We start from the raw sequence: 22,689 nt of genomic DNA, 5'->3' as shown, positions 1-22,689 counted from the left end.
AGAGGTTTGTGCCAAGGACCTGATGGTTGTTGTGCCTGTTTCAGAGGAGGTTTCCTATGCAGTTTCTTCAGCCTGATACCATGGACTGAATGCCCATTAGCAGCTGGACAATGTCCACCATGCTTCTGGACTGCCTCTTCCAGTCAAATTGTACCTGAAAATTTGTCCTCTCTGTGACAACTCTGTAGTGTAAAGCAAGGTGGGATGAGTGGGGATGGTTGAGATCCAAATCAGGATGCAAATATGGTAAGTTTTTTGCTTGACTTGGACACCTTTTGGAATTCAAAGAGCTTTGATTCAGACATTTTCATATCTTCAGATGTGGATCTGGTCAACTCTTGTCCCTGAAATAAATATTTCAGAAGAATGCATATATTCTAAGTATTTTCTGTGAAATAACAATGCAGTTTACATGTATTCAGCAGTACCTTACATGTATTCAGCAGCACCTTACAAAAAAGTCTCTTCAAACCTCTGCTGCTGCTTTACTTTAGTTGAGATACCCTCTACTGGAGTCAGTCCTCAGTTTAAACTGGTCTGATGACCATGACAAGTGATAGAGTTAAAATCCATAGGACATTCAACACAGCAAGTGCTTTAGGTCCGAACATTCAGTAACAGGTAATACTAACATCTATTTAATGAAAGAATAATATGATAGTGTGTGTGTTGGATGAAGGTGTTTTTTTCTGGGAAAAGGGAGAAATTCTAGAAAATGTTACTGATACTGGGGTACTACTCCCTGTGAGGGGTGTAACCATGGTAGGGAACCCACAGAATGACAGTGCCTCCTAGTGCTCTGGACAGCACATAGGGATGAACTTTTGCCATTTCTGCTCCAATTGTGAGTTCTTAAAATAAACAGATGAGCATACTTGGAAATGTGTGACAAATGTTAATGCCAAGTAGGGGAATACATTTGGACATCTGAATGCAGTACATAGTTTAAAGTGTTTTGTGTGTACTACAGCTTCAGATTTCTCCTGATCTATTGCTAGGATTTTTTTTCTTGTTCTTTTTCCACCCCACCTTGGCTTAAAAAATAGCTTATATTAATCTTTACCAGATTTTTAACTAGTCAAGATTCAAGAACAAAAATCTTGCTGACTTAGTAGGGCAGAATTTCAAAGCTCTTTGTAAAGTGAATCTTATGTTCTAATTGTAATATTTGTAGGACTGTGTATAGAGGTTAGCAGCAATTATGCATACTCATTCCAACAGGTCTACTCTTGTGCTTTAAACATCTGCTTTAATGTTTGCAGGAGCAGTCCTGTGGATAGATTAAATTTTTACAAGGTTAAAAAATCCTTTGAACTTTTGATATAAAATTCACTCTTTGTCAAAGTAAATGGGCAATTACATATGTGTTTCACAATGAGGAACATTTTAAACACTGTGAGTGATTCATCTGTTGTCTGTCATTAGTAAAATATCAAAACTAGTTGCTGAAATGTGTATCTTACAAAGAAGCTTGACTATCTGTATATGATGTGATGAGTAGCAAAGGCAGAGAATTTAAATGTATTAAAAGTCCAATTCATGTTTGAGAAGTGGGTTTATCAATATACTATTTCCTCATTCAGTACAGCAGCCTTGTCAGTTTTGATATATTGTAAATGCCAAGATAAATTTGTTTCTACTTCCTTATGAACCTAAAGACTGGATTCAGCTAAAAGTTTGTTCCCCTTTTTTACATCATCAACAGAATTGTTGACTGGGAAATACAAGGAGCAGATCTGATGTCCCTGTACTGAGTAGAGTGTGGATTTACTCAAGTGAGGCTCTGGACTTGAGAGAGTTCAATGTCTGTGCCAGACAGGGAGGATGGAGCACATCTTTCAAAGTTGCCTGTGGGGATTTCAGACTGTTCCAAGCCTGCTAGCCAGAAAACATGCTTTAGAGCTGATCACTGCCAGGTTTTCTCTTTTCTTGTCTCCTAAACTTGCCCTAAGTCATTTGATAGAGTCTGGCTTGCTTAAAACATGGTCAGGCACAATGGGTAGGAGTAGTGAAGGGCATGGTATCTGTAGTGGCTGTGTTCCCATCATGCAGGTGTTGAGCTACTGTGTCTGTAGGACATTGTGGAAAGTAAGATTTCATCTGCCTTTGTTGCATACTGCTCTCTACAACTGAGTTATTGCTTGGGCTGGGGATACTTTTTCACACCTTGGTTTCCTTTTCTTTATCCTTTTTTGGCAATAAATGTACGCAGCAGAAGAGGATCCTCATTCTAATTGCCTCGGAATGACTGAAAATCAGCAGAACTGCAGCTCTATATGACTGCATTCAGACCAGAGTGAAAAGGGAAACAGATGTTCACAATTGAGATTTTGAAAGAAAGATCTTGGAGTGTTTGGATGGATGGCGGAAACCACAGAAATAACAATGTTCCAACTTCTGTATAAGTGCAAAATAGTAAACAAGGCTTACAGTCTGGAAATACAGAGTGTGTTTTTCAGGCTGATGTGGGCTGTAATTCCTGTCAGCTGAGGTGGCCCTTCAGGATTTCATTTGCAGTTATGTGTTTTGCAGAAGAACGTCTTTCTTCAAAAGCTGAAGTGCCAAGCAATGAGAGGCAGGAGGAAGTTACCACTGTTTCAGGTAATTAAAACCTTTCCTCTTTATTTTGTGTATACACTTTCTTTTTACCTTTATTTTCTTCTCTCTTCCATTTGCTGTTTTAAAATAATGTTTTTATAGCTCTGTAAAGCTGTCTTTTTTTTCCCAGTATGTGATGGCAGCAAAACTGCTTAAGTACCACTTAGGATGCATGAAAACCACTTGAGAAGGATTTATAAAGTAAGCCAATTTATACAAGGTATTCCTTCCTGAATTACTTTGTAATGACTCAATTAGCTTTCATTTCTGCACAAAGGAGATTTAGTTGCATAAATTAGCTTATCATCATTGAGGAAGTGTCACTGCTAAAGGACAGTTTATAGATACAACATGCAGTTGCTGTCAAACCTATAAGAATGTAATATAGACATCTGTGTATACTTTGTGCTTGAGCAGAACAGACTTCTGCCATTCAGAGACTAACAGGGGACAACAAGTTGCCCAAGGGACTGGCAATGTAGACGTCTCTGAAAAGGTCAACTTGACACAGGCTCTGACAATCGACCCAAAGCTCTGTCTTCTTTGATAAAAATCAGATAAACTTAAGACCACTAATTGATCTGCAGCCTGTTTAAATGTTGGCCATGCATATCTTCATTGCATATAATTACCAGAGAAAGCAAATGAATCAGGTAAGAAATGCCAGAGTCCAGTGACAGCAGCATAAAAATTGGAAAAGGACACAAATGCCCAGAAAGGCTGTGAAGGATATTCTCGCAGCTTTAGCTTGGCAAAGCGCCCTTGTGCTAATTATCTCTGGGACTGGAAAAATAACTGCATGCACCATGTAAAGTCACATAGCCAGGCAACTTTTCTTAAAAGAAAGGTATTTCCAGTTATGCTTAAAAACAATATATTTTTGTGCTTCAAGGGCACAGACCTTTAGATAAACTGTTGGTGATTTGACACAGCAAGCAGAGAAGACTCGCTTCTTATCAGACCTTACACCTTTGTGAGATCTGCTGCATTGTAACTGTGACCTGCACTGACATGCAATCTGGCTCTCCTTCCCCCATTGCACATAATACACATAATTCTTTCAGGCCTGTCAAGGAAGGGGTGGGCAAGAAGAGTTCCTTTAGGAAGTAGCTCTGCAGTGCTCTTCCTGTTGCAACATGTGGAGAGGAAACAGAGGCCTGATTTCCTGACCCATACAGGAAAGCAGGAACAGGTTGCTGTGAAGAGTTTTGGGTTGCTTTTCTTGGAAAGGAAACAAGAGCCGAGCCATCAGATGCTGTTAGCATTGTGCTCTGCTAAAAACATGTGTAAAACAACATGACTCATTACAGCCTTAATATTTAGTACTCATTTAGACATTACTGTAATTATAAGAGTGTGTTGTCGTAATGGAGCATGGGGTCAATCCAATTATAAAGTTGCCAACAGCATTTTTTTTCCACTAATGTACCTTCCTGAAATTCTAATTGCTCATACTTTTAAAAAACCAAAACCTTAGTATCTGCATTTTTGAAAAAATTTAATTGCTATGAGAACAGCCTTATCAGTCTTATTAGTATTTGTGTAATGTCATTGAAAATACCATAGCAGTTCCCCCCAGATGTCAGGTTCATTTCAAGCAATAGTTTTGTGATCTGATCTTACATAGTTCACTATTTAACACTGGAAATTTGTTTGACTTTTAGGGCTGAGTTGACATGAGTATTTCTGATAGGCATCGCATCATAAATACCTGACATGACTTGAGAATATTTTATGATTTTCTACACAAACAGTGCATACATTCTTAAGTTTAATTTATTGCCTCGCTTTACTAAACCTGAACTCAGAGAAAATAGTCTGCATATTGTCTGCTCAAGCTCAGCTTGAGCTCAAGCTGATTAGTGTAAAAAAATTTTCTTTTTTTTCCTACTCTTTTCTTGCCATAACATATTTCTACTTCAATTAACTTTCAGACTTGAGTTCTTTTTATTCTGTTCTGTTCTTCTTGGTGCTGACTCTTGCTGCTGGATAGCTTTGCATTAACTGCTAGGGACCTAATAATTTAAAAATACCAAAGCCCTGAAGAGTTTCAGTTATATAATACGGCTTGCTGGGTCTTTTTTGTTATAACTTTCTACCCATTATCATTTCCACAATCCCTATTTCAGTAAGTGTCTTTTTTTTTTTTCTTTTTACTTTATCAGTGTAAATATGTTGATTTTTGGGTTTGATTTTAAGGAACAGAATATGTTCCTTAAATATGTTTGATTTTAAGGAACAGAAGAATGGAAGTGAGAAAGATTAAACCAAATATCTTGGGATGTATTAGACTTTGAGTCTAAATAAATACCCTACTGTTGTTTTGCCCTTATTTTGTAACTTTTCTGGCCTGTGGGATAAAGGGCAAGTAACAGGCATTTTTTGAAGTTTAGGGCATCATCAGAACGAACAAATAACTGGATTCTTTGACTGAGCTTGTCTTGTTTGGTGATTGAGACTCAAAACCGAAGTCTAGATCACTTGTGTAAGACACTCATTCTGATACCATTAATTTTGAACTTCAGCTGTACCTCCATCTTTAAGCCTTCACAATGGTAAATATTGAGCACATAATTAACCAAAGGGGCTACAGTTTGTATTTTTCAAATGTTGTTGAATCTTCAAATCTGACACTATTAACTTTTGAAAAATCTTACCAAGAGTTGAGGAACATGAGTCAGAATGGCAAGCTGTTTAATATACTAGGCAGTGGACCACAGTTGTGCATGGAAAACATTCACATGTATTCCTTCATTCCACAAGGAATGTGCAAGCAAATAATAAAACTCCTGGCTCTAAATCACTACCATAGTAGGGTTTGCTAACTTGCATGTCATCAGCGTTAAAATGGACGACTGAAACAAATCAGGCACAATCACATTTATCCTAATGTTTTATGTAGTGCATTTTCATATTTAGGTTGTAACTTTGATTTTGTTTTGGTCTGTTTAGTGCTCTGTCAGGTTTGCGCTCAGAAATGGGAATTGCAAAAATTGTCACAATGTAGGGGGCAGAAATTAACCTGCTGATTGCCTTAGGCTGCAGTGAGATAGCACACTTAAATCTCTCTGAAATATGTATTATTAATATGTTTTTCAAGTTATGGTGTGGTTTGGTTCTTCTTTTCTGTCTATTGTGGTTGTTAGAATATTATTATAATTTTTCCCCTTGAGCAATTCATGGGCATTCCTAAGTTTTAAATAGTCTAATATTTGAGATGCATGCTTGAGTGATATATTTTTCAGATTTTTTTACCTGAACTATTCACCTTTCTTTCTTCAAGCACGTATTGTCAGATGCCAGTATTTTTCAGTGAAATAAGCAGCCTGAGACTACTGTCAGAGAGGCTGGCAGCCATTGTCTTTTGATCTGTCAAAATAACTCTGAAGGGTTTCCATCCGTGTATTGAACAAAAATATCCATTGTTCCTACTACCATTACTAGAAAAGCAGAGATGGCTGGAGTAAACCATGAAGAATTCTTTTTGGAAGAGTATTGATAACTATTGATAGTAGTTCATCCAGGTAGCTGTCCTGGAATAAAAGAAATATTTTCTGGAGAAACAACCTATCCAAAATCTTCTTCACCCATTTCTTGGGATTGGTAGTCTTCAAAGCAGTGGGTAGATAAAACCAAACTGCTTTCTGCCCTCAGATACACACTTAATGGTTTTCTATCATGTCTTATTTGTATTTCTGGACAAGTGACCATACCTTCAAAATGTAACACACTTCAGTTTAGCAGTTACGTCGTCATAGTATTTTTAAGGCATGTAACATTTTGAAGTGTTTGGGAATAGAGTGTAATTTTAACAGAGTAACACCAGCAAATCAATACCTTTGGAATTTGAACTGTAATGGGCATGTAAGTTCTTGATGCTAAATCCATCTGTTTTCAGGTACTACATGTGTTTAAGAAGCTTCACATTATTTCACTGCCATATAAATACCAAATTCCTTTACTCAGACCTCCTGGTTTTGTTTTATACCATTCTTCAGAGGCAATAAAAGGAAATTTGTCAAGGTCTTCTCAAACTGAAAGGGACCAAAGTAAGAATGAGTGGGCTTGTGTTTTGCAGAGGTTTTTGCGGCCTATTTTTTTTTTCTTCATTCTACACCTGTGTTTGTAAGCACTATGAATCATTTTATGAAGCCCTTTTCACTTTAGGTGTAAAAAGTCTGAAGTTACATTTACAATTGTCTTTCATGTATAGTTAGTTACCCTTATAGAATAGTTGTTCACAAACTTACACTGCCACTTTTTTTCCATGGTTTTTTTTCTGTGCTCCTGGTATACTGTATATATTTTTCTGAAAAATGTGGCTTTCTGATTAAAATAACCCTATCTTATGCTGAATTCACAGATGAGGGCACAGAGCCATGGTCAGTCTTTGGTCAGAATCTTCCCTGTTGCAATAAGCTTATTTTAAAACGCATCTTTCCAGTGTGTTCACATTATTAATTGAGGTGCTTTCCACTTTAAAACTTAATTAAATGCTCACGATGAACATAAAAGGAGAGACATGTCTCACCCACTGTTGGGTCCCTTCTGTTGCAACTCACTTAAGTGTTAACAGGAGTTACTGCAGGCACATAAAGGTAAGAGCAGAGCTCAAAGTGGTAAAGGTCAGTGTGGAAAGTCATGATTTCTTTCAGTGATGTTCTGAAGAAGTAAAAGTCCTGAGTAATGTGTTTTAAACAAAATCAATAAGCCAACTGATGAAAGATTTGAGAGGTGGGATGTACCAAAATAGTTCTTTTATTTTTTTCTCGTGTGGACTTACGTTATTGTTTATGACACAGAGTTGGGAACTGTGATCTGTATAGTAAGAAATGACCAAGGAGAGATTCTGATTTAATATTTATCACAAATTAATTTTGTGCTAACCTGTGTTACTGTTTATAATTGTCTAATGCTAAATTGGTGAATAATGAGGTGAAAAATAGGAAGGGCCAAAATTTGGAGGTGCAACATTTCAAACTGATTATGCCTTCATATTAAAATGTCTGTGCATTTTAAAATAACTAAATCTCTTATTTCTGAATGATTGTGAGCTTTCATATGGGTATGAAGTGTTGCTTTTGGGGTGAGGACAGAAGATTTTGGGCCCTGGCAGCCAGAACGCCCCCTAGTGCTATGCAGAAAGTGATAGATCCTAATCACCAGTTTATGGAAATTAAATGGTGGATAACTGGCATAGCAGCTTTGAATAGAAGGTTGTGAATATTTAGCCTTATGACAGTATTGCCACCCAAACAAGATAGCACAGAGTGCAGGCTGAAATGGAGAAAGAGAAAACAAACTCTTCTTGCTCACACAGAGAGTATTAAAATTCAAATCTAGGTATTTACCAAAATAGAGAAGAACACAAGTTGAATACCACTATGCTTTTATAGTGTGATGCTTTCTATCTCCTGATACTTGATATTTTTAGCAGGATTTTTTTTTGTAATAAAATGAACCAATCATGGTTAAATTGTAAACTATAAATAATGGTGTAGAGTGCTAATGACATGCAAATGTAACTGGTGTATGTTGGAATAACCAGCAAGCCTGCAGTTCAAGGATCATATAACAAAACTAAGATGACAGCCTTGATCCAGCCAGTTCAGTGATATTTATGTTATCAGAATTAGAAGATAGCTTTCCAGTGATGTAAATTATTAGTACGTATACATTCTGTCTGGTTAGTGTATACATAATGTAACCGGTCATCTTAGTGGTATTGCTTACATTCTTTTTGCATTAACTCATCACACTCCATTCTCATGGAATTAAAAACAGGAAATAGTTTGCAGTGCAACAGAAGCGCCCAGTGTATTTAACTGTGTGTGAGCGCTGTGTTTCAATAGCTGTACTCTGTATTGTAAATGTATGACAAAGCATTTATTACTGTGTTATTGCCGTATTACAGAGCAAAGAGTGCTAAATAATCAATCAGTTAATGGTCTGTATGGCAGCTTGAACACAGCACATCCATTGTGCTTATGCTGTTAGAAGGATGAGTTTATGACTGTAGTGTAGTTGCACGTTTAGCCCGGGCTTAATGTCCTAAACTGGAGCTGACACAAATATTTTTGAAATGCAGCTTCAGCAACAGTTTCCAAGTTCTCCAATATTTCAGAAGGAAGAATCAAGGATTATCTCAGAGGTTCTCAGAGAAGCTATTTAATTTTGTTGGAACGGGAGAGGGAGGGGGAGTGTATCACAAAATACTTTAGCTTCCTTTCACTGATCATTATTAATTATATTCTAGCAGTTTTATCAGTTTCAAGTTGGGGTACATATATGGCTTGCTAGAAATATACTGGCAGAGGAAAAATAGCTGCTTTAAGTTGCAGCTTTGAAAAATGCTTTGAAAACCTGTAGCTACATGTCTCTCAGTGATGCAACTTGCCAGTGAAGGGCTTGCACATTAAACTTATTTTTCACTTGCTTTCATGGCAGGAAGGAGCTGTTTCTGAAAAGAGGAATAAGAAATGTGTGCTACTAAATTGCTTTGTACTATTTGAAGGTTTAAAGAGTAACTTTAGTTATCCTCAACCTTAGTTGGTTTATAATTAGGTGCCGTTTTCTTTGCAGATAGCGAAAATACCGATTATGCCAATTTCTATCAAGGTTTGTGGGACTGCACTGGAGATGAAGCTGATGAGTTGACATTTAAACGTGGTGACGTTATCTACATTATCAGCAAGGTATGAGACACTACTGGGGCTACATGGTTGTAAAAAGAGAGCCATGGCACAAGGGCACATTCCCACAGTTCTGTGGGGGGAAATTGGCACTCCCTTTCAAATCCTTTGTCTGCAATCAGATAGTCACTGCAATTAATTATTTTGTCAAATGAACTATAATCACAATTAAAACATAGCCACATAACAGGAATTAACTTTAAAGCATGTTTATTTACGTGTTAGATCTTGGCTACCATTTGTTAACTGACTTAACAGGAGACAATGTACTTTCTGCTTGTAGAAGTTAACCTTGCAGAATTTTAAGTTACCTTGTATGTTATGTTTTTTGTTTCCTGTTTTATATTCCTGACTCTGCTGATTCTGACTTTTTTGGGATCTTCCTACAAAAGATGGTTTGTTTTTTTGAACTATGCTTTCATCTTTGTATGTAGATTGTTATTGTTCTGGGAGCTCAGATTCCAAATTCATTTGCTCTGACAGATTTGGGCATTTTTTATTATATTTCTGTTTGCAAAGCAAATGAGAAATATAATTTCTCTCATCTGAATTAGCACTAAACAGTAAAGGCATGAAGTTTTGTTTTATGTTGATGTTGGTTAATTTTCACATTTTCTCTTGACCTCCCCAACACAAACAAAACCTCTGTTAAAATATATATATCATGGTCCATTGAAGTCTACTTCTGAACAATTAATCAGAGGAAGTTTATATTTTTCTCCCCCTATTAGAAAAAAAAAAACAAACCGCTTTTATAAGTTCTCAATGAAAAAAACTACTTTATAAAATATGTGTCTATCTAATTGCTGTTCAGTGTAATTAGTACAAAAATATTGTAGGTCACTGAAATACACAAGTAGGTGCATGAAAGATAAAGGCATCTGTTTGTCCTAGTTTCAAATTAAGTTTTGTCACAATTGCTTTAAATCTTCTGTGATACCTTTAACTACATTTCTGAATAATAAATGTAACAGCTTCTCTTTTAAATAAATTTAAGATTTATGGATATAAGGATAGTCCTATATAAAAATATAGAAGATGTATTACTAATATTAATTTGACCATGTATGTCTTTTGGGGTATTTCATTGTCACTTAAACTAATAACTGAATTGCATTACTAAAGGCTGAATAAAGCTTGTGGATTGGGCAAACTTTCAAGCAGTTATTCAGCACTGAAGAATTGGACTAATTTAAAATAACCACTTCTTCCCCCCCTCGCTCCCCCCAAAAAGGCCATGAGTGAATGGATTCCACTGTATGAGTTTGGCCTCTTTGTGGGTTGTGCTCTTCGGGTACATTATGGCAACTATAAAATCTTAATCTTCAGCTTGTAGGTGAAAAAAATTGTTTGCTACTCCTTCCCCAAAAAAGTGAGAAATTTAATTTAAAAAATGGAGCAAAATAGAAAAACAGTAGCTTAAGCTGTCCTCTGTATATCAACAGTCCTGTTGCCATGCCGTGATTAATCCGTAATCGGTCCTTGAAGCAGGCTTGCTGCTGCTCCAGATATATAGAGCCTCTCTCTGTGGGAATGATTTCTGCTCCAAAATACAGCCCAGAAAATTCAGCCCTGTTCCACTTAAAGATTGTTACAGCTTTTTCAGAAAAATGAGTGTTGGCCACTACTGTCAGCTTGGAATTTAGGGTCCTTGGAGGGGAAAGTGCCAGAGAATTATCTATCTTAACCCTCCACTTGATTCAGTTTCAAGGTCTAATCATTTATGAGCTCTTTGTCCAGTAAGTGAAAATATAACCAAAGGAAAAGTGAGCCTAACCGTCCCGAAGTGGGTCAAGACTTTTCTTCTAAAATATTTCCTAATCCACTACATTAATACTTGGATTTTGTGGCAGTCGGCAGGAATCCTAGGCAATTTTTTTATTTTTTCACACCATCTAGTGGTTGAAAATGAGAGATGCAGGTACTGACAGGGGGGCGATGTGTATGCATCCAAAATGGTGTCATAAATTCAGCTTCAGCTGAACCTAGCTGTGGCTTTATTGCCTTTCTATCATATGTCAGCCAGGAACATTACTCTTGAAAATCACATTTTGCTGATAAGGAAGTAAGTACGGGTATAGCCATGTTATAGTAGGAAGGGTGAAGCATTAACAAAATATCGAGAATATTTGTGCAACATGTAAGAGTTCTTTGTTTTACAGTGAAATATAAATGGTATGGCCTGCTCTGATGAACGTGATAAGATAGATATTCATCTCTCCCAGCATTAGTTATGCCAAAGCAATATATTTTTACCAGCTTTTCTCATACCTGTATAGAAATTAGGGGGAAAGCATTATTTGCTTCCATGAAATGAGATCATTAGTATAACAGAGTAATTATGAACCAGTTTAGCAAATTTGGGCATTTATACAATTTAAATAAAGCAAGAGGAGGAATATGTTACTGTAAGTTTCTAGGTAAACGTCTTTTAGAAAAATGAGCATAGTTTCACTTTGGCAGTGTTTACTTCCTAAAATAGCTAAGTATTATGCAAAGACAAGTCCCCAGAATTTGCTTTTAATGAGCATCAAAACTCAGTGTTATTGCAATGAGCATGAGCTCATACTCTGACAACAGAGATACCTATGCCCTAGTGCAGTTACTGTGGAAAAGCATGTTTTTCTTGTTTTAAAGGCGTATTCAAAAAAAACTATTTAAGCTATTTTCTAAATATTTATGTCAGTTGTGGCTTTTGTGTGGCAGCAGTCCTGTGGGCTTTTACAAAAAAACCCCAAAAGCCTCACAACTTCTTTCTAAGTTATTCTATCAAGTTTCCCTCAAAAGTTGAGTTTTTAATCTGAGCAGAATTAACAGACCTATAACAATAGTATTTGTTTATTTTAAAATGTAGTTAACATTTCAGATTAATTGATTAATGTATCTGTACAGATATACTATTACTAGTATTTTATAATATTCTGGAATATTCAAGTGGCTTTTATCACTTATGCTATGAATGATGTGAACTTTCAGAAAGCTATATACCCTTATTCCATTTTGTAATGAAAAAATACAGCTGTACTGATAAAGAGACATGTTAATAACATTTCTTAGTTAATATTGACTGTTAGAAATGCAATACTTTGTAGACCTGTTTTCTAAAAGGGTGATTGCTCTTAACTCCTGCTCATATATGGGCTTGCCTTTGCTTTCAAACCCATGTGATAAATGGGAAAACAGACCATAGTATAGCAATCATTTTTATAAATCTTCCATAGCTCTACTCAAGAAATCAATTTCCAGAAACAATGATAACTACAGATAGAGGTAGTTCAATTTTTTTCCCTAAGTTTTGTATGCACAATTTATGCAAGTGCAACACTTGCATTACTTGTTCATTTGCTTTAGGTGTATGTTTTGTGTTATGAAGTTCCATAGTTTCATCAGCCAAATGCAAGTAATAGTGAAAATTTACTTCAATCTGTTAGTGGGAAGCTGCTTAGTAGAATTACTGACATTTCTTAACATGAAACTAATTTAATATATTTCTTATTTATATTTGTATTAAAATAGCAAATACTTCAAAATCAGAAATTATATCTAAAACTGGAATTGTCCTTGTTATTATTTCATTGCACACCAATGCTGCTCTAGTATTTATGGTTCATGGAAACCTCATCTATGGCAACCTTTTGCTCCAAATTTTTTCAGAAAGTAGAGTGTTAACTTGGTGCTTAGATAACCCTACATTCAGTGGTTGTAGGTTTCATGTGTGGCAGATTTTTGTTCTTTCAATACAACAAATGTTAAAATGCTCACATCTCAACCTGTATTTTTTGCCTAGTAAAAGGACAAAGAAAGTTCACAGCTCAGGTTACTGCTTATGAAATAAAGGTGCAACTTAACCATGCACCTGTTTCAGAATCACTGTGAACATTTTGTTCATTATCTGTATAATCTTAATAAAATGTATTTATTCAGTATTTTTTTAAATATATGCCAGACATACTGAAGTCCTGAGTGTTTTATTTTTTTAGGTTGTTTTCTGGCTGATCATATTGAGACCCATAATTTCTGTTCCATGGCCATACTGCCTATGTCTCCTTTAGCAAATAGGGAGTACCACTAGGAGCAGATTTGCAGGGTGAAACACTCAGTGCTTGAGCCCTGCTGTCCACACCACGCTTTTCCAAAGCTGTTGGATATCCAAAGTGGTCTAGCCTGGTTTTGTGGAATGAAATAAATGTAGTGTGTTTAAATAAATGTAGTGTGTGTGCTCTGAGGCTGTGCAAAGGGAGCCAAGTGGGGGGAAGGTGGGAGCTCTGGGAGATTCACTTCAGTGGGATGCTTCTGATCAAAACTAAAATGCAATACTCAGTTGTACATTACCTGTTTCCTGGCTTGTTTAGTTTTGATCTTTCTGGGTGGGGTAGGAGAACAATAAGTATATGTCTAAAAACAATAGTGAAAGCCTTTAAACAGAAGTTTGGTTGGAACTAATGCCAAGTGACTCCAGCTCTGTTGCTTTGCATACTGATAATATGTAAGCCTTTACCTATCAGATTAGAAGAAAAGTTGGCAACGTGTCATCTAAGAGAAAATAAAATGGCCTTCCTATTGTTCCAGGGTGTTTTCTGGGGGCAGTTTTGGTTCAGAACTCAGTCTGCTTACTGTGATTTATATTGGAAATCTTTAATTGCTGTATATTTTTTCTCATGTCATTGTGGGAAATAAAACCTAATAATGCAACCATACAATAAATTTAGTGCTTATATTTTTAAAGATGACCATTTTATTGCTGTCTTAAAACAACTCTACTACCTGTGAAGAAGTCTCATTCAGTTATTTAAGACATTTGTCATTCTCTGCTTTTAGAGAAAATGCTGTTCTGTGCCAAAACTGCTCCCTGGTTGATAGTGTATCATTCAACAATTACACCTAAGGAAGTTCTAAAACTTTTTAGCTAGATGAATCTACTGGATGAATTGGAGATGTTTTAAAATATTATCTTGCTAAAATTACACCCTAGAATGTTCTTTGCAAAAAATTTATCCCTGCTTCTGACACATATTTAGCTTGATAGTAGATGCTACTTACTTAAACCCCAAACAAGACTATAGATACATTTTGCTTTTCAGTTTTAAAATTTGCAGGTATTCAGCCCATGACTTAGTATTATTCACACTGCCACTAGAAGAAGGAAGGAGAAAAATCTTGAATTCATATACTTTGGTTGTGTTTTTTTTAAAATACAACTCCATTTTTTTCTTCAAGGCATTGAAACGCAATGATAATTTTTCAGCAACTCTTTTCTAAAACCAAACAAATAAAAAACCCACCCCACAAACATGAAAAAACATACCATATGTATTCAACAATGGAGACTAATTGCACAAGAACTAGATGTTCTCAACTTTTGCTGAAGTCAGTAGAAGTTTATATGGTACAAAGCATCTGGAGAATCTCATAAAGGCAGAGGAACTGTTCTAAAGGCAGCAACTGCTTTGGAAATCCTCAAGTATAAAAATTTTCTCTTTTTGTATGTCAAAATATCAAAAATCTCTTCTGCAGAGGACTAAAATCTTGTATTTAAATGATATCTGTAGAAAATAGGGAGTGTATTTCTAACTATTGCTTTTCCCCAAGTACAAAAGGTTTTATGATCAGTGTCTCATGAAGCCCTGGGTACCTAGACATCAGTGCAGTGAAAGGGGTGGGATGGGGACAGGGAGAAGCATTTGCTCACAGTGTGTTCAGCTGAGAGCATTTAAGGAGCCTGGAAACCCTGATGGGACTTTCACCCCCTGCTATCTAACATGCTGTACAGAGTGTTTTGCCAGCATGTTAAATGTTAAATCATAACCTGTTCCTTCCTGCCCTGTGAAATTACTTCACTTTGGTTAATAAATTTCTGCTGGGGAAAAAAACAATCCATTCTATGACAGTGGAAATGCAGAAGTAGCTTAGAAAGCATTTGATCATTTGTTAAGGTTGTTGTTTCATATTATTTGGCATAATATATTCCAGTGCCCTGGTGCTTGTCTTCCAGGGAGGGTGGGGGTTGTGGTGGCCCCCTCCTCCCCCTGGCTCTGCTAACATTGCCTGGTATGGCAAATGTGCTCCCTGTCACATGGCAGAGCGTGGCCGCACACTTGTGCATTCTCCTCATTGCAGGGCAGCTGGATCTGGCCCTGCCCCCCTCTCCCTATCCCTCTATTTGCCTTGGAGCAATTCATTTTGCAGTTATTGAATTTCTTTGGAGAGTTATTTTCATACAGCGAGCATCACAGCACCTCTGGATCTTGATAGCGTTTCTACATAAGGAGAAAGAAGCTTTGTGTTAGTAATTACCTAACATTGTCAGGAGCTGACTGCAGGCCTCTTTCTAGTGATAACAGAATAACCACATAATGTAGCTTTATAGCACATGATTAATAGAAAATAATTACACATCCTACAAAGGGATGCAATATTTCTTATAAATTGACTACAATGGTTTCCTGTAGATTAAAGGACTCTTCATTATTTTATCAGTCCTTCTGAAGTATAGTTGCTTGCCTATGTTAGCAGTGATATTAAGAGCTGAATGCAGTGAGGGATACCAGATGGTAAACCCAGTGGTACCTGAGATCTGAAACTGATGCTTGCAAAAGCACAGTGTTTCCCAACTTTTTTATTCATATAAAACCCCTAACTGTATTCATATCCTTCTGTATATTAATCCTTATTTTCCACAAATGTGGGTTTCAGAGTTTTATTCTACACATCTTAAGCAGCAGTGATAGACATATGGACCTCACAAAAGCAGTGTATTAATGAAATTATATTGCTGCAAAGGAGTTTATAATTTGTAACATTGATAGAAACAATACATCAATTTGGATTTTATGTGTGACTTCAAGAAAGGACTAGGGGGGCTGTTTATCTGCCTCACTGGTTGAGCACTTTTTCATGTTACTGAGGATAGGAAGGAGAGGTTAGGAGTTTTAAAGAGAAATGTCTATTCTTCAATCAGTTTAAAAGGGAACGCTATCTAATTATTCTAAAACCAGATATTAAGGTTTTATGTTCTTGATAGCCAGGTATCTGCATTGTATTTTTGTTCAGACTCCTATAGACTGCAGATAGTTTAATTGGGCTTCATGTTGCTCTCGAGACCCATGCAAAGAATAGTAATGCAAAGTAAAGGCTTCTGTGTTGCAATATTGTCTGTATGGTATAATGGTTGCAGTGAATCCTTAAATTAGTTTACTAGTCTGTTACATCAACATTCATTTCATCTTCTCACTTAGCTTCATGCCAGAGCAGTAAGTGGTGTATTAGTAAGTAGCAAAACCCAGAAAGTTTTCAAAAGAGCAGCATGCTTTTAATTTTAATTTGAGCTATCTGAATTGTTTCTTTAAAAACAATTGTTTCTAAGTCCATGTAGTGTTGCTAAGTGGAACATTTTCAATGGATAATGTAATCCACAAGCTTTTTCTGTGCCATTTGTCATATGCAGTTTAATGACTGCTTAACTGAGCCACTTCCCTCATTTCATGTATTGTTTGTTTTTTTGGCTGATGTCTAGCAAAACTTGCTTAATCACTCTTGTCAGTCACTGTGCGAATTCCGTGTAGCAGCTTAAAATCTTTTGTTGCTTTCTCTTGGAGAGATTTATTGCTGAGATTCCAGTAGTATACGTGAGTGCTGCTCCTTTCAGCAATTTCCCACTTCAGTCTTGAAATCTAGTTTGTATATTTAAACAGTGTATTGTGAGATAAAGTATAGATTTTTAAACAGGCTGATCTGGAAGATTATAAACCTCAGTGTCAGGGTATTGTTTCGCCTTTAAGGATTTGGGGTGTAATGTGAAGCCTCATGGGAAAGGTTATTAACTTCTGTGGAGAGCAGTGTGTACTGAAGATCAGGTTCAGATACCTCTGGACTTTCAAGACCAAACCCATCCCCAGCAGTCTGCTTTGCAGTGGAAGGGGGAAGAAGGTGGAATTATTTTTGCAGCTTTTTTGTTTGCATGTTCACATAGTAAATGAAGGTTTTCCTGCTGTTTTTTAAGTGGATTTCCTTTAAATCACACTTACTGCAGTATTTCATGCATAGTAGGATAGAATCTTTTACATTACCAATTCATTGTTAAGTGAAGGGAGAAAATGTTTAATTGAAGACTAATGTTCACCCTTCCACAATTAGAAAATACGAAACTGTGTGTGCTTGCATGCAAGCATTAAAAAAAAAAAGGCAAAGAAAAAACAAAAAAGCCCACATGAAAGCAGGCCATCATAGTTAAGCACAGAGAGAGCTGAGTACACTAAGCACCTCATAGGACCCCAGAGAACTCTTGACCAGGCTAAATATGCCAGCAGAAAATCATTATAGCTCGGGCTAATGAAACACCATTAACCCTTAAGCTCCACTTGGCTATTTATAACCAAAAAACTTTACCTACAGTTCAAAATAGTAGCTTCATCTCAGTAGGACCAGTAGTTCAAAATTCTTCAAAGAGCCTTTTCCTCTTCTCATCAAAAGAGCAGTGTAGCAGGAAGCAGATGCTGCTTATCAGAGATATCTGTGTATTTTGTATTTTGCATATTTGTTCCAAAGTAATTTCTATCTTGCTAATCATTCAGTTTTGAGTATGGTCTCTGTTTTAATAATGCTTCATTTGTAATTCAATATATGTGTATGTGCAATTCCAGCTGTTACAATTTATTGAACCATTGTTAGGATTGATCTTAAAATATCTCATATCTCTTATATGACACAACATACAATAATTACATATCAGTATTACATTATTTTATTTTTACAATAATTATATACCACAATACCGCAATACTCTTACTTAGTACTGCTTTTGGAAGATATTATTTCTTTAAATGATTATAATTCATTTTGTTTCGTATTTATCTCACTAAGCCTAAGCATATTTGAAACAGAAGTACATTAGTCATCTGTCAGGAATATGAGATCTGCTGTAGAATTTCCTGCAAGCCTAAAGCAATAGTAGACTTTGTCCATAGAAAGATATTATGTATTAGATATATAGTGTTCCCTTCACATTGGAGTGAAGTAGTTTTTAAAATAAGTTGATGGTTTCTTAGAGTTTAGCTTGTGATACTAAAATAATCCCTGTTGATTGTTATATGTCAATGTTGTGCTATTAGATTTTAGTTACAAAGACAAGGTTTTTGTATTTTTGATGAACAGAGGATAAGGAGGTCGGCTATTTTTAGTAGGTGTTAGAGAAGCATGGCCATAATTAAGAAATTTTCTTGAGTATGCCTGGCGTTTTTAAAATTTACCTTCTGCCTTTGCCTAACTGCATGTGAATGCCTATAACAAAAAGATAAAATGTTTTAATTTTCAGTTGAAATGATTATAACTATATATAAGGGAAAGCATCCATAAGGAGTTGCATACAAAACTCTATTGCATTTATATCAGACTAAAGGTTAATACTGCGTATTGTTTTCAATTAGGAGTACAATAGATTTGGCTGGTGGGTAGGAGAAATGAAGGGAACCATTGGCTTGGTGCCTAAAGCCTACATAATGGAGATGTATGATATTTGAGAGGCCTGGGTAAGTACATTTTAATCCAATCTTCTGTAATGGCTTATATGTTCCCTTGTTCTCTGTTTCATAAGTATGTCTTTCCTGGAACCTTTGTAGGAGTCCTGTTAACATAAAGATTATAGCAAAATATATTGAAGGTTCAATTAAAGTACTTTTTTTTTTCCCTGGGGTTCTAGATGAAATATTAAACCACAGGGTACAAAAGATTATATATTTAATAACTGTGTTCTCTTTTCCAAATTTTTTAAAAAATAAAATTGATGTTGTTTATATTTAGTTTTGTTACTTTAGTAATACATATATATCTGTGCAGAAAACTGTGGAAGGGGATGGATATTTGGACAGGGCTTGACATGCATGTTTGAGGTTTTTTGGCTAATGATGAACTTTCAACTTCCCTCTCCCTAATCAGGAGAAATCTGCACTTGAAATGAAGAGTGGTGTGCAGCTGCAGTTTACAGAGCCAGCCTCTGGAAGACAATTCTGCTGTACATGTTTTGCGGTTTCAGCGAATGTAGTCAGATCATTGCCTCGTGTACATTAAACATTATAAACTGTAATTGATCATAACTTTATGGAAATGGTCTGCTTAGGCACTTTTTATAGAATTTTAATGCTAGGAAATTAATAGATGGTAATTAACATATGGGGCACAAGCAGCCATATAGTTCCTGTTGCTCTTTTTTGAACATGTCAGCAGCACTCTGTATAGATGTAGGTTGGTGTTCTCTCAGGGAATTTTGCTATCTTTTCCTGTTCTGCAGATTCACAAAAATTATGCAGAACTTTGAGGGTAAACTCTTACTCAATTCATGCATTCATTAATCTTTTAATGCTCACTGTTCATCGTGTGCAGTTTTATCAGAAAGTTGAGGGAAATTTATGTATATTTCAAGTCTTCAGGGTAGTCTGTTTCCAGATGTTTTTAAGTTATGCTTTTAGCCAATGATTAATTTTTCTATATTTAGTATTGTATTGTTAATTACTATTTTGTTGACACACAATGAAGATTTGATTATTTTGCTGATATAATAAATGGGCTTGTGTGGTAGTACTGCCGTGGTACCATTCTGACTTGTTATGGTAATTCTGTGGAAATTTGTGAAAATACATTAAACCCTAAAATTTTTGCTAAGTCAATGCAAGATAAATTGCTGGTAAAAATATTTTTGTCCGTGGTAGTGTGAAATATTTTACCTGTACCTTACAGATATTTTTGCAGAGTCAAATCTGGATACCTTGCTGCTATGTGGAATTCTGATACAGGTTGTGCGACAGAGATCTTCATCTTCACCCTGTGTGGATTAGCAACAGTTACCTGCATTCTTGTGTCAAAGCCAGAACTTTGTGGCTAATCAAAAACATTGATTGAAACATAAAAAGGTACACTAAAATACTACCACTTGTGGACAAGTGGTTGGGCAAGTCAGAGTTAACCTTCTTTGGGAGATGTACTTTAACCATTAGCATGGAAGATCAACTTTTTTGGGTCCTCCCAGACAGTTGATTTGTGAGACCCTTAATCTGCTAGCGAGGCAGGTCAGGCCAGCCTGTGAGCTGCTGAGCCTGTGCAGGTCCCCGTGTAGTTGCTTGTGCTGTTTATGCTTCAGGCAGACCCCGCGGACTCTGGGGGTTAAAAGGAAACGTCAGCCTGAACTCGGAATTTGGATCCTTTCAGTAAACTAAGATGTTGTGCTCTGTGTCAGCTAATGTATGGTACTTGCTGGTACACTGAATTCTAATAGGCGTCAAACGGGACCGAGTTTTGTTGTAATTTTTTAAAGAGATAGTCATTGGAATTGATTCTGTGTGTTATCAGCGAAGCATTAAAATGATAGATTATAGTCTTCAGATCTTTTACTACTTTAATTTGTCAAGCGTACTGGTGGATTGTGTACAGAATGTGAAGCGTTAATAGCGGGGCTGGAAACGCTCCTTCTCCCTTGTTAACATGGCAGCGCCATAAATCTGCCCACCGAAATGGCTTTTTATTAATTACAGAATTCCGAATCCCACCACCACCACCACCACCACCACCATGTACTTTTTAGGGAATGAGCCCTCCCCCTGCTCCCGAGACGCGGTGCGTTCGCTCGGTGCGGGGCGCGGGGCGCGGCGCGGGGGCGGCCCCGGCGCGGTCCCTGCGCTGCGCGGCCGCGGCGCTGGGTGGCAGCAGATTTTCGTGGGACGGGCGGAGGCGGGTCCCGGTGCCGGTGCCGTCCCTGTCCCCTTCCCCCTTCCCCCTCCGCGCTGTCCCGCGCCGCTTCTGCCGTTTTTCCAGGAGAGGGAGTCCTTACCCAAGCGATGAGGGGCAGAGACGCCCGGCGCGGCTTCTCCTGGGTGGTGACAACCAGAGACATCAAGTGGCTTTTGTCTGTAATTCTCTTTTAGGGCTTCCCCCTTCTTAGGGCTTATTGCTAGGGGGGAGTAAATAAACTGCCTTAAATTCAAAACGTGAAAGGTGTCCCGAAACTCACGGGTAATATCTCAGAATAAACCAGCGATGCACCGCGGATGAAAGTTTACTTTAAATCCGTGCGAATTCCATAACCTTTTTTGGATAAGAATATCTCAGTTAATACAACTCAGACAAAACTCAGGTAGAAGATGCTAATTGCTTAATTTTCTTTGTTCACTTAGATTGTGCTTGCCTTTCTGTAAATGGTGAGAGAGCAGATTTTTAAAAAGTGATTCTAACTCACATTGTACAGCGTTTTACTTGATTATTTGCTGTGTTCTGGATTTGTATGGTACTGCCATTAGATCTTATAATAATGTTCTACTCTGCAAATTTTTAAGGTTCAAATAAAGTTTAATTGTTTGCAAACTGTTATGATGCTAATAATTCAACAGCCTGCTGTGTTACTAATGAAATTACTTTGTTATGATTAATTTGGAAAATAGTGTGTTGATTGTAGTAATTAAGCACAACAAGGTGAAGTAAATGATTCTAATGCCATCTGGCCTCCAGACTGAATGAAGAAATGAAATGGGGCTGTCATTTGAATTTATTCAGAGAAGTAAGGGTAATACAAATGCTTTTTATAGCAGAGGCACCCGGATATAATCATGCCACTCTCTAGTATCTTTTCATGTGCTTCTGTGTACGGATAACTGGTTCACATATTTTTGCAGCATCTCGTTAGGATCTACCTCTTTGTGCATACTGCCACTAATTACATGTTCTGATGGCGGTGCATGCACTGGTTCTTCTATCAGAAAGATGTATGGATAAGATTTAGAGAAGTGATATGGCTCAGCTTACCTTTTGCTCCCCTATTAAGGATAAAAACTTTCTGTGACTAGAATTAAGCTGAAAGTGAATGCTAATTAAGATCCCATTCTAAATTCAAAGCTAAATGCATAAACTTATTTCCTTTTTTTGGCTCTGCAGTCTGAGTATGACACAGTATTAGAAGGAACGTAAAGAATAACCCTTTAGAACCTGATCCAAAGACTGTTGAAACTGAGAAGCTATTGAATTCACTTGCTTTTGCATCAGGATCTCAAACAATAACTCAAAAACAGGCAATACAGTTTCAAAGTGCTTTTTTTTGGCTGAATGTTCTTTGTCCTCTTTCTGAAGGAGATGCAATTATTTCCATAAGCTGAACCAAACAAAAGAACAGCTCTTATTTCTCTAAGCCAAATGATAGAAATCCATTTTTCTATCTCAGATAAAGCAAAATGAGGTTGTGGGTGTAAATTAGAATCCTGGCTTGATAAAGTTCAGTGGGATCTATAGGGAAGCTGTAAAATATTAATATGTGGTGAAAGTACCCAGGTAGATGGCAGTTGGTTGCATGAGCCATTTGAAGCTTCTCTCATCTCTCACTCAAGTTGATGAAAAACTTGTTAGTACGTAACTGTGGGAATAAGCA

At 36.8% G+C, this 22,689-nt stretch overlaps 1 protein-coding gene across 1 annotated transcript in view; it reads left to right on the top strand.

Annotated features, from left to right (window-relative positions):
- Positions 1-21,653, top strand: part of SKAP2 (src kinase associated phosphoprotein 2) — a 120,628-nt gene extending 98,975 nt beyond the window's left edge. Inside the window, exons 10-13 of the mRNA XM_054633499.2 lie at positions 2,533-2,601; positions 9,181-9,293; positions 18,713-18,814; positions 19,221-21,653. Coding sequence (XP_054489474.2) covers positions 2,533-2,601; positions 9,181-9,293; positions 18,713-18,805 — 275 coding nt within the window. The 3' untranslated portion in view covers positions 18,806-18,814; positions 19,221-21,653. The remainder of the gene's footprint in view (positions 1-2,532; positions 2,602-9,180; positions 9,294-18,712; positions 18,815-19,220) is intronic.
- The last annotated feature ends 1,036 nt before the right edge of the window (positions 21,654-22,689 follow it).

Source organism: Agelaius phoeniceus, chromosome 1 (genome assembly GCF_051311805.1).
Source record: "Agelaius phoeniceus isolate bAgePho1 chromosome 1, bAgePho1.hap1, whole genome shotgun sequence".
NCBI lineage: Eukaryota > Metazoa > Chordata > Aves > Passeriformes > Icteridae > Agelaius > Agelaius phoeniceus.
This window is presented reverse-complemented; position numbering and strand designations above follow the sequence as displayed.